This window comes from Polypterus senegalus, chromosome 2, assembly GCF_016835505.1.
Source record: "Polypterus senegalus isolate Bchr_013 chromosome 2, ASM1683550v1, whole genome shotgun sequence".
In the NCBI taxonomy this organism is placed as follows: domain Eukaryota; kingdom Metazoa; phylum Chordata; class Cladistia; order Polypteriformes; family Polypteridae; genus Polypterus; species Polypterus senegalus.
In genome coordinates, this window is record NC_053155.1 from 312,653,537 (window position 1) to 312,666,936 (window position 13,400).

The window sequence follows — 13,400 nt, forward strand, 5'->3', positions numbered from 1 at the left end:
GTGAGAAAGACATCTTGAAAATAATGGCAGAGTTCGAGAAGCAGGCTTTATGGGATTACGCTCGAGAGACGGGCCATTGAGCCGTGTTGCCGAAGCAGACAGGTAGGTGCCCGGGTTTTCTCCCCAAGCTTGGTGACCGTTTCCCGGCCGGCATGGAATAAGAGGTTGGGGCGGGCCTCTCCAAGGCCACGTGTCCATGCCACGCCCCGGGGAGTATCACCGACACACCCATCTCCCAGAGAGAGGGACGGGGCATGGGGGGAGAGGGGAAGGACGCCCAGGTAGGATGCCCCTTCCACCCAGCCACTCTGGAGATAGAGGGGGGAAGCTGGCCCGAGAGGTCAGATCCAACAGGGGACGGCATGAAGAGACGTTCACACACACACACACACACACCAATACAGAGGACAGGCACTGAAGGTACTCGTAGAGCAAGAATTAATAAATATTGTTTAATTATTCTACAGGTACCAATGCTATATACTGCATATAAAATGCTAAAGTTTGTTCATCTGTCGCACGATTCCAGTTACACAAAATCTACAGTATCTAAATATATAAAATGCTAATGTCTGCCGTGTGATTGCTCACAAACTGATTGATCTTGTTCTTAATTGAAAGTTTATGACCTCGTACATGTTGGAATTCCCAAACATTTTTGGTAGCGGCAACCCGGTGGGCACTTATTGCAAAAACATTTATTGCAGCTAAAGCCCAGTTCCCTCAAGCCCATCTATTGATTATTCTCCAGAATACGATACATACATGTTCAGAATTCATAACCAACTGGGCTGTAGTTTTACTGTTGGTAATATGTCATCTTTTGTAGAATATTACTTTAGGACTACTGGCCCGCGTTTTTCATATGTAAGTAATGAGCTTTCCACGGTAATTTAACTTATGATTAAAAAGTTCAAAACAACTCATAACTTTGCCTTCTTATTTTTCCATCATTTGCTCAATGTATTTATTATGTCAATTTATTATATAGCACACTTAAAACAACATAGGAATGCTGCGGCCAAAGTGCTTTACAATAATAGAATAAAAGAAAACACATACAATTAACATAAATGGCATAAATAGAAATAAAATATATGAACATAAATAAAATAATAATTAGAAGTAATGTTACATAATCACAAAGAGGAAGCCATCAGTATTACTGAAGGTCACGGAAAGCAAGTGAATAGAAATGAGTCTCGTTTTGAATTGTAGACGACTCCTTTACGTGCTAAATAGTTACAAAGGCGAGGGGCAGCAGCTACACAAGCCCTGTCTGTCCCCCTTAGTTTTACACTCAGTACGAGGGACAACAAGAGACAACTGACCAGAAGATATAAGGACCCTGGACGGCTGGTGTAAAACACACAGTTCAGATATAGAGGCAGGAGCGAGCAACAAACTAGCAACAAGATTTTAAAATCAATTTGAAAACTGACAGGCAGCCAGTGTAAAGGAGCTAATATTGGAGAAACAGAATCAAACTTTCTTGCCCCAACCAGAAAGTGAGCGGCAGCATTCTGGACCAACTGTAACCTGCGTATCAAGGATTTGCTAATCCCAGAATACAGCGAGTTGCAGTAATCGAGGCGAGAGAAGATAAAAGCAGGAGTAGCTTTCTCAAGATCCCTAGAAGATAAAAAAAGGCTTGATCTTACCGAATAGACGAAGCTGGAAAAAGCAACTCTTGACTACAGAATTAACCTGTTTCTCAAAAGAGAGGTTACTGTCAAAGATAACACCGAGATTGCGGACTTGAGGCTTACAAAAATTATTATCTATAAATCCTGCTTCTTGTAGTCTGTGAAATTATCTTCATTCCAGATGCTTCCAGACCTGTTTCCAGCTGAGGGGGCTGCAGTGTCCTCCATAATCTTGACTGTCTATATGTGGTTTCATCTCCCTGGGCACCCTGGATGTCATCGAGAGGAGTCGTAGCGCACGGCTCAATGGCAACTCTGGTCTGTACCAGGAAATGAGAGGGATGGCTGCGAGGGCAGATAAAGAGGCGTTTGTTAGAGGAATCTGTGAGCAAGTGACACACCATCTGTGGTCTAGCAGAGGAATCGAAGCATTACACACATCTGAATATGTTCCTCGGAGAGTCGCAGTCAGGGCAGCTGATGGAACGGTCCTTACGGATGACACTGCAGTTGTGACCCACTGGGCTGGCTACTTTGAGCAGATGTTCGAAGCTGATCCTCCAGCTAGGACGTTGGATATCTCTGGATCCACGGTTCTTGTGGCTGATCCTCCAATTAGCTGTGAACCTGCCAGTCTCACTGAGATTGAACAAGTGGTGAACCAGCTGAGGGTAGGGAAGGCTACAGGGATCTGTGGTATCCGGGGGTGAACTTCTCCAGGCTGGTTGTAAGGCTGTCCTCCTGCCATTGCAAGCAATCTTGGCTTCCATTTGGGAGACTGGCATCATCCCAACTGACTGGTAACGATCACTGATCACTTGCTCACCTACCAGCGAAGGGAGCAGTCTGGTTTTACACCTAAGAAGTCGACCATCAACCCCATCCTGGAACCAGGAGTTCTCATGGAGTGCAAACGTGAATATCGGCTTCTTTGTTTCTTTTTAGCCTTTGTCGATTTTCGTAAAGCGTTTGACTCAGTTGATTGAGCCGCCCTGTGGGACATCCTGAGGGTTTTCGGAATCCCCTCGAAGTTGCTGGATATCATAGCCAGCCTGTACACTGGTACTGTGAGTGCTGTGTACAGTAGAGGCAGGACATCTGTGTTTTTCCCAGTTGATTCTGGGGGTCTGTCAGGGGTGTGCTCTGCTCCTACTCTTTTAAATGCTAGTATGGACTGGGTGTTGGGCAGGGTCGTGGGTTCCAGTGGCTGAGGGGCATCTGGTGGTGAAGAGAGATTCACAGATCTTGACTTTGCTGACGATGCTGTGATCTTCGCGGAGTCAATGGAGGCTCTGATCAGGGGTCTCGAGAGACTGAGCGAGGGCTCTGGGCTTGCAAGGGTCCTGATAAAAGCCAACATCCAGGCCTTTAATGACCTCTTGGGCACGGCCTTTAGCAGTGTGTCTGTCTGCGGAGAGAGTGTCAACCTTTTTTTTTTGTTCTTTATTTCGCCTTATTCAATTTCTCGTATTAGGAATTTGTTAGTTTTCACATACCCCTTGGGGTCAGAGCTCAGGGTTAGCCATTGTACAGTGCCCATGGAGCAATTACAGGTTAAGGGTCTTGCTCAAGGGCCCAGCAGAGTAGGATCTCTTTTGATGGGGATTCGAACTGGCAACCTTCTGGATACCAGCGCAGAGAGGTTTACTTAACTTGGCAGTGACATTCATGTCTCTGGTGACTCTTCCTATGAAGTCAGTAGACGGATTGGGAGAGCATGGGGGAGTCATGAGGTTGCTGGAAAGGGGTGTGTGGTGGTCTCGATATCGCTGCAAAAGGATGAAGGTCCAAGTCTTTAGAGTCCTGATGCTTCCTGTCTTGCTATATGTTTGTTACACATGGACGCTATCCAGTGACCTGAGATGAAGACTGGACTCCTTCATGTGTGTCTCTGTGGAGAATCCTTTGGGTCCCGCTGGTTTAACTTTGTGTTGCTCATGGAGTCCCAAATGTGGAGCATGATCTGCATTGTGAGGGAGTGTCAGTTACAGCACTACAGCCATGTGGTGCGATTACCCGAGGGTGATCCGGCTCATTGTCGAAGACCTGAGTGGCTGGACCAGGCCAGAGGGTCGCCCATGTAACACCTGGCTGTGGCAGATAGAGGGTCATTTCCAGAGGGTGGGACATGTGGTGGGTGTGACAACGTGCTGTACCAGTGCATGCCCCACAACTTGACTTGACCATGTGTGCATATGCAACCTGTACTGTCCAGTTTAGTGATGGGGCTTAAAAGTCATGATCCATAATAAAGTGAGGACCACCTGTTTTTTTTTTTTGAGCTTTTTCAATTCAAAGCCATGCAAGACACGTCTGCAAAAAGTTATGAAAAGTCCAGGACAATTTGTTCCTTTAAAGGCAGCCACAGTAATTAACAGCAACAAAAAAATATGAGAATAGCATGAGAAATGGCTTGAGAACAAGACATCACGCTGCATTTCAATTTTGGCCCTGAGCTAGAGGACCTCGTTAAATCTGAAAATGCCATCAAGGAAGACTAACAATTATTATTCATCTGCACCTTCGCCAGCAGTCAGATACTCTTGTTTGAAAGAAATGCGGGGTCGTGAAGCAGAAGTAACAGGTCTGCATATGCAAATTCATTTTTTCAGTTGTCCGCTGGCATCACAATGACCATCAAACATCTGGCCACGGGGTGATTAGTGATTCTCTAGGACAGGCAATGTGTGCGTCACCTGCATGTTCAAGCTATGTTTTCACTTCAAAAGTCATTCGACTCTAAACTTGAGGTGCTGCTCTTCCAGTTTTAGGATGTCATAGGGCAGCTGTCTACCTGTCGCCACATGTTGGAGTGCACCTTGCCTCCGCTTAGCTAGCGATACCTGTTTGTTCAGCAGACATCATCATCTAGTTATTGTTAAGGAGTAACGTTTGACGTTTTTGGGAGAGAGCGATCAGAGCTACGTGTGTCTTAAACCAGGGATCGCCAAGTCCGGTCCTGGAGGACCACCGTGGCTGCAGGTTTTCATTCTAACACTTTTTTTAATGAGTGTCCTGTTTGTGCTGCTAATTAACTTCTTTGTTCCCCTGAATTTCTTCATTGTTCCTCTGAATTGCTTCATTTCTTTCCTTAAGCGGCACCCAAACAGAAATGAAATGTGAAGTGAGGGAGCCAACAGAAGACCAGCTAAGTCAGGGCCTCAGTTTCACTCCAGCCAGCTGCTTAATGAGGTGCCGATTCTTGTCGTTAATTAAACTCGTTCTTTAATTTCATTGCTTTGTTGCTGCTCTCATTGTGCAATGGCAGACATTTCAGAAATTGTCGATGTTCTCTTTCTAAGAGCAGATCGACATTCCTCAGACCTTCATCTTTCTTTATTTTCAGACACTGTATGATGGACACCGGGGGCCTCATGTATAAACGGTGCGTAGGCACAGAAATGTTGCGTAAGAACGTTTCCACGTTCAAATCGCGGTGTATAAAACCTAAACTTGCCGTAAAGCCATGCACATTTCCACGGTAGCTCATACTCTGTCGTACGCAAGTTCCGCGCTCGGTTTTGCAGACTGGCGGCACCCAGCGTCAAAGCAGTGCTGCTGTTCCTGTGTGGTTACCCTTTCTTTGTTCAGATCCACATCCCTGACGTGGCTTTATAAATACACTGAAATTAACCGCATATTGTTTATTAGTTTAATGCATCTGATTGTAATTAACCTGTAACAATATAATGGTCCACAGAATGGCCAAACTATTCTAAATACCATAACTGCTTTATCGTTGTTACTCTAACTGCACCTTCTTCTTCTTTCAGCTGCTCCTGTTAGCAGTTGCCACATGAGATCATCTTTTTCCTTATTACTCTCACTGCACCACTCGTAGTATTTATATCAGTGTATCTGAGTATGAATCACAGGAGTACAGCAGCTGATCGGAAAGAGAATTATCGGTATACAGCATCAAGCACACGCTGCCTCAGCCATGCTGTCTATTTGAACTGCTTCCATACGGTAAATGCTTCAGAGCCTTTCCTGTTTGGACCTCGCTGTTCACAAACAGTTTCATCTGAAGAACTCTAAACGCACTCAATCAGTCCATCATGTGCTCCTTGTAGAACTGTCTGTACTTGCAAGTTTACAGGCAGGTAATGTACTTATGATACAGTTATAAAATTGCACAACCTGAGGCACTTTACAAAGCACATATTTACATACAGTATGATGACAATATCATTTTTAAGATGAAATGCAGCAAAATATATTTATTATATTATACAGGTAAAACTTTAACTTTAACTACACAGTGCCGCAGCGCTAGTGAGGCGCTGGTGCTCCGTTCACGGTGTGTTCCTGCCTCGCGTTGTATTCTTGCTTGTGCTGACGCAACACTGGAAGGGTAGACAGATAGAATAATTAAACACGTACTATGAAGATATTTCGATGTTCCTTAAAGGTTTTGAAGAATCGGCGTTCTAAGCTTACAGATGGCTTAACGTTTAGCACAGAGCTGATTGTGTGGCGATTGGGTATTTCGAGAAAGAAAACTAAGAACAAGAATTGGAGGTTAGCACGTTTGAAAGAGACAGTACTGCTACAATAAATTATTTCATCGAAGGTCGCGCATGGCGCAGCAAGCATCTTGCATGAGACATGAACAATCACTGCGCCATTGTGTTCCCATGTTTAATAACATGCTTTAACTCCTATCATCATGAAAATGATATCACGTATACATCTCAGTATTTCAATTATTCAGAGAGCTGTAATGTCACGAATGTAATGGATTCTGTGTCCTGTCGGAGGAAGAGAAAGCCCGTTTAAGAAGCACGTAGTGATTCACACACATAGAGCACATAGAAGAACAAATACAAAACAAAGCAAAGCATTTAACGTGCGACTTTAGTTACGATGGGATTTGAGAAACTAGTAAATTAAACGATTTTAAGATGAAGTTTTTGATGTTCTACTTTAATGATAAAACAAACTATGTGATTAAAGTGCAAATTTCGAGATAAAAGTTGACATTTCGTGCTTCGTGTGTCTTTTTTTTTTCTCTGTGCCCTAATAAGCTTTCATATGACACTCAGCCTTTTCACGCAGACGTTGATATTTGACAACTTCTTTTTTATTTTGGCACAGTGCGACTTTGTGAACTTGAGCTTTTGAGTTTCTCCGACACACTATGTCACTCGATCAACTTCCTTTTGTTGTTAATCCCACTGTTTAAACCAACAAATAGTACATTTTTCTTTGCCTTCTATTTTCCTCCCGTGCTTTTGTCATTGCCTTTTCACAGAAGGCTGAGCTTAAGGGCTATTTATATTGATTTGCATATTCAAAGAGGTGTAATTCTGGGAGGAGACTGGGCAGGACAGCAGGTGCGTACACGTGCGTTAATTTCCACGCTGAGCGGGATTTATGTAGCGGAAGAACGTGGAAGTTGGCAAACACACAGATTTATGCATCTGGATTTTTTTGTGCGTAAGCACATTTCCACTTTTGTGCTTACGTCATGTTATAGTGCGAATTCTATGCAAGGCGTTATGCTTGAAGCCCCAGTTGTTTTGGCTCATTTTCTATCTCATTATTGTTTAAGGAAAAAGAAACAATTAAAGGGTCTGATTCTTCAAGAGCAAGTCAATTCAAATTAGTTCAAAAGAAGTTAATTAGCAGCAAAAACAGGTCACTCATTAAGAAAAGGGTGAGAATGAAAACCTGCAGCCACGATGGTCCTACAGGACTGGACTTGGCGACCCCTGATTTAGAGGGTAGCTGCTCATTGGCAGAGATATCACAGCCATGTGGGGGACGCTCTCCCATCAGAGCTGAACGCGATCAGATACGGTGCCAATGTTTGATGTTAGAGAGTACCTACCTTCCACTTGGCCAGAGATACCGTGCCAACATTTTACATATATTGGCAAAGAGATCACAGCAGATCTCTTCAGATCTGACCATCGAGTGGAGAATGTATGGGATCTGTGGCGTCTTATTAAGGTCTAGAAAATAAAGAATATAAAAGGGAATATAGAGTCACCACAGGGTCCTACACAACAAAGCAGCAATTATTAGGGCACCCAGTGTGGGAAGACTGCTGCTTTCTTGCCCGCAGGATTATCAAAGCTGAGAAGTCACATCTCAATTGCGATGGAAATCAGACATTGTCTGGTTGGTAAACGGCACATCACAGAAAGAGCGTCACAAGGACACCTGAATGTTAGGTAGGGCTGGTGACAGTGAATCCCAGTGCTAAGAGTGACAGGCAACTGGCATCCCTCTCATACATACTTATATGAAGGGGGTCCTAGTGGAATATTGAAGGGTGGCTGGCAATTTAAAAAAAAAAAAAAGCATGTGGGGTATCGTTGTGATTATGAATATTAAGTTCTTTTTGATCCTTTGCTAGCCCTCTATGGACCTTGTGATGGACAGCCGGCAGCTCAATCCGGCCGGGACGCTCCTGGAATGGGAGGATGGGGGAAGCCACCTACTTGTCGACACTGCTACCCCCAAAATGCTGCAGTGTGGCAGTGCACTGGATTCCCGCAGGGCATCCTGGGACTTGGAGTTCGGTTTCTCAGCCCTGTTGAGTGCCACCAGGGGGAGCTGTCGAAGAACCTGGTGACTCGTACTTTCCTTGTACCCAGAAGTACGAGATAGTCACAAGGATAGAATTACTAGACGCCGCATGACCAGCAGCATCGTACGTCAATGTCACCGCCATATTGCAAGTGGCACTGCTGTGGAGTGAAGTAATGACTTGCTGCTGAATGAATGTGCTGCTTGGGATTGTACAAACCGCTGTACTCTCCAAACCAGATTACATTTCATAGGCAAAGCTGAACAATTGAAGAGCTGAGTTGCACAATCAGCTAAGTACAGGAGACAACTTTTTGTTAAAGGAGAGTATTTGAAATGATATTTTTAAAATTCTTTTTGCAGAATGTTGGTTGCTACATTACTGAAGGTCAATTGCTGGACATCTCAGAAATCTGAATATTTTACATTTTTGTAAAAAATAGGAAAAAAACATACTTAGCAGGTTTTGACGCTAAATCAATGCTATCCCATAAACCTATAAGTAGAAACTTTCATCAAAAGTGCTCTGGATCCTGAAATATTTTTATTATATAACAAAAGAAATTCAGAGCTGTTAGTCTCTAAACTATTTAGCTAAAAAGTAATGCTAAAAGTCATGAATTCCTGTTAAGCATTGTTGAAGTAGTAAATTAAACAAGTTATAAGCAATCATTAGAATGTCAATATTCTACATCGTCTTCATCATATATTTCAGTATCCCTGTCTGCCATTGGTTTAGTGTTTTTGTTGGCAGTTCCAATGATTGGGAGGTAGAACTCTTTAACTTTTTCTGATTGCGGATTGTCCATATTGACTCCCATTTTGCTAAGCAACATTTCGACATCCTTTGCTTTTCCTGGATTAACGCAACAATTCAGTGGAAGTGGGTCAGCTGACAAGTTTTTTATTTTGCTGCCACGTTTCACAATACTGTGACTGCAAAAGTCGCCCGAATACGTGGTCTTTATGTTTATGTTACTTCTTATTTCCACCACTCGAACTTTTGTCAAGTGAAATGGGAGCTTTTTTTTGCAGACTTTTGCAGTTGCAGACTTGTAGTTAAGCACCTGCCAGTCTCTTCCTAAAACTCTGAGTGTGGCATATTGAGATGATTGGCTGGTGTACTTAGCAGCTTTTGGAACTAAGCTGGTTATGTATTTAACAGGTTTTGGAACTCACAACAAAATTTATAGCACTATATTTTGGTACTTAGCAGGTTTTGAAGCCCACTTCAATGCCAAGCACATAGCCGACCCTTTGATGAGTCAGAACCATGCTTCACCTAAAGTTCGCCAAAAAATGTACTTAGCAGGTTTTGGAACTCACCCCTTCAATTGTTTTGGTTATATATATATATATATATATATATATATATAGAAAATCCTGTTTTATAATCCTAACTTTAGCTACGCCAGGCTATGCTAGCAAAGCTATGCATTCATGTGCTGAAGTGAGCCTCCAAACAACGTTTTGGCTAAACGTATTCAGTCACTAACTATGTAGATTGTTGTTACAGTAGCTGTTAAAATTTCTCAAACTTTGAAGGTTTCCCAAAGATATCCACCTCAGGAAGCAGTGGGAGGTCAGGTAGCCCTTAGACGGGATTTTGAGAAAGTTGTCCTGTGACGTGTGCCGTGCTAGTTTGGTAACAGATGCTGTACCGGCATCATATGATCAAAGCTACCACTCTGTCACATTAAAAAACAAAGGAGGTTTGATGATTCCTTCTGAGGGTCCAGTCAAGGTGGTCAAAGTAGCTGAGCGTGTTATCCGACAGTCGACATGAGGGCAAGCTGTCAGTGTATCTTTGATCAATCAGGTTGTTCGGGCTGAGATTGGTTCAGATGAAGGAGCACATGGAGGAAACACAGTTTGAAATTGACAACCATCATCTTATACTCATGTCTTGAGTCGTCTCTGTCTTCTACAAACTAAGGTGGCACCATATTGCCAGACTGAATACGCTCAGATTACAGGATCTGAGTGAGCGAGAGGAGTGCCAGCAGGAGATCAGTGAGGTTGTGGAGAGCCTTAAATGTTAGGAGCGGGATTGTGTGTCGTATTCAGTAGTGAACAGGGAGCCAGTGAAGTTGAGAGAGAATCGGTGTGATGTGATCAGTGGATTAAGAACAGCAGGTTATTATCCTGGCAGCAGAATTTTGAAGAAGTTGTAAGCGATGGATACGTTTTTGTGGGATGCCAGATAGAATAGCATTACAGTAATCTACACGTGAGGTGACGAGGGCATTAACTGATACTTCAGTACTGTGTTGTGTAAGAACAGGACAAGGTCTAGAAATGTTTTGGAGATGGAAGGAGGCAGTCTGAGAAATGTTACTTATACGGGAGGAATTATCCAATAATAATCATAATTATTATTATTATTATTTAATAATTGCCATTATTAGTGTATAAATCAATATATATAATTGAATTTAAATGATTTGCTAAAATCTGTTGTATGTAAACGTTATTGTTTTTTCATCAGAAAACCCGGTTTCCACGTCTACCTGTATTAGTTTAAATGGCACTTTTGCCACTCGCAATATGGTGGACGCACTGACGTATCGTGTTGACTGGGCAACACAGTGAATGTGGCGTCTATCTATATATGTCTATGGTCACAAGGATGCTGAAGAAAATGTCAGATCTTCATTAGACCCGGAAATTGCAGTCAGTCACGTGGTCAGAAGGACAGAAGCACTTCCGGGTCAAGGACTATTTGAAGGACTGATGGGAACCCAGCAAGCAAGCTGGAGTTGGGTGGTAGAGGACAGAGCTTGCTGGGAGGTGTGGAGGAGAGATCTGAAGATTTAAATATTATTTTGTTTATTTGTTTATTGTGGTGGAGGTGCTTTGGGCGCTAATTACTTGAAGAAAAGAAATTAAACAGCTTCTTGGTGTTTTAATAACGTGTTGCCAGTGTCTGTGTGTCGGGTTAATCACTGGTATAGTGCCATCTAGCGTTCCAACCTCAATCAGAGGGTGACCGCTGACAAATTTCTGTTACAATCGAAAATATTTACACTTAAATCATTTAAAACTGAAGCGCACATTTCAATATTTCAAATATTTGCCTGGACTACTACTGTGTATTTTCTGTTTCTACATAACTAAGCAAATCATCACATTTCTTATGAGCAATCCATGATGGGGCAGCTAACTCTAATTCTGACTTTCTGCCATTTTGTAAATCACAACAGTTTCAGAAACTGCACAATGAGTTCAATCAGAAGTTATCAGTGAGCCTGTGAAATAAAAACCTGCAGCCACGGAGGCCGTCCATGACTAAACTCTTCAAGAAGTCAGTTCAACCAAAGAGAAGTACAATGAGAATGACTTACTGCAGCGTTTCTCAACCTTTAAGTATTTGCGACCCGAGTTTTCATAACAGTTTTAATCGCGCCCCCCCCAACATTTTTTAAAACCCTAATAAAATGTATTCCTATATTTTTTGCTGCCGATACACTGCTACAAGTTTCATTATACCAACTTAACTTTTATCGACATTTATCTAACTCTATATTTATTTTACTAGTATCAGAATGTGGGTTTAAGTTAATTTGTTTGGGTTTCAATAAATGTATTTTTCATATTTTCCATTCTTGTTTTCTTTTTTTCACATCTTTGCGCCCCCTTTTTTGGTACTTCGCACCCCACAGGCTGAGAACCGGCGAGTTACTGCATTCTAAGGTGCTCCCCCTGCTGACAAAGCCAGGAATAGCACAGTGACATTCACCTTGTTCCAGCACCTGAACAATGACATCAATTAACAGCAGCTGTCTATGAAACTGTTTGGAATGAAAACTCATAGCCAAAGTGGGTGTCTAGAAATGAACTTGAGAACCATTGGACTAAACAACAGAAGAAGTCGGTTCAGCCACATACAATACAATGAGACCAGTTACAGCAGTGTGGACAGACCCTGGAGAAGCACAGTGACACTCACCCGGTAAGAACAATGAGGTCAATTAGAAGGAAGAAAGGTGCACCAAATTGGAAATTGGTTGGTATAAAAATCTCATGACACAGTGGGCCATCAGGACAGAATGTAAAACTCACTGGATAAATCAATGAAGGAAGTCCGTTTAACCAAACACCGGCATAATGAGGCCTGCTACTGCAGAGTAAAGTGCACCCCCTGTGGACAGAGCCTGGAAAAGCATCGTGTCACTCACCTTGTTCCAGCAACTGCAGATCTGCAACAAATGCCACCTCGGCATCTGTGAGGGCAGTAAATCTAATGTCGCCAAGGTGCAAAATCGCAGACAGGATTAGAAACAAATTCTCTATTGCCTAAAAAAAACAAAAAAAGAAAAAGAAAATCAATATAGGTAATGTGACCTTTTTTAATATAATCAAGCAGAAATGATCTGTATGAGTGACACAAAAATTTGTTCTTAGCCTTCACCCTTATTGTCATTTGGTGTTGAAATATTTTTGTTTCAGGTGTCCAGAATTAGTTACCTTAAAGAATAAAGGCAGCGTCAATTGTAGTAAAAGCCATACATTCACCTGACTTAATTCTGGATTTATATATTTATTTGTGTACTTGGATGGATAGATAGATAGATAGATGTGAAAGGCACTATAAGATAGATAGATAAATGTGTAAGGCACTATATAACAGATAGATAGATAGATAGATAGATAGATAGATAGATAGATAGATAGATAGATAGATAGATAGATAGATATGAAAGGCACTATATGATAGATAGATAGATAGATATGAAAGGCAGATAGATAGATAGATAGATAGATATGAAGGCACTATATGATTGATAGATAGATAGATAGATAGATAGATAGATAGATAGATAGATAGATAGATAGATAGATGTGAAAGGCACTATATGATAGATAGATAGATAGATAGATAGATAGATAGATAGATAGATAGATAGATAGATGTGAAAGGCACTATATGATAGATAGATAGATAGATAGATAGATAGATAGATAGATAGATAGATAGATAGATGTGAAAGGCACTATATGATAGATAGATAGATAGATAGATAGATAGATAGATAGATAGATAGATAGATAGATGTGAAGGCACTATATGATTGATAGATAGATAGATAGATAGATAGATAGATAGATAGATAGATAGATAGATAGATAGATAGATAGATAGATGTGAAAGGCACTATATGATAGATAGATAGATAGATAGATAGATAGATGTGAAAGGCAGATAGATAGATAGAT

The 13,400-nt window shown here is 41.8% G+C and overlaps 1 protein-coding gene across 2 annotated transcripts in view; it reads right to left on the minus strand.

Moving 5' to 3' along the window:
- The window catches only part of myo16 (myosin XVI), a 743,507-nt gene that overhangs the window by 370,631 nt on the left and 359,476 nt on the right, over positions 1 to 13,400 (minus strand). For both annotated transcript variants that reach the window (XM_039745919.1, XM_039745918.1), the window contains exon 18: positions 12,362 to 12,479. In XM_039745919.1, coding sequence (XP_039601853.1) covers positions 12,362 to 12,479 — 118 coding nt within the window. The remainder of the gene's footprint in view (positions 1 to 12,361; positions 12,480 to 13,400) is intronic.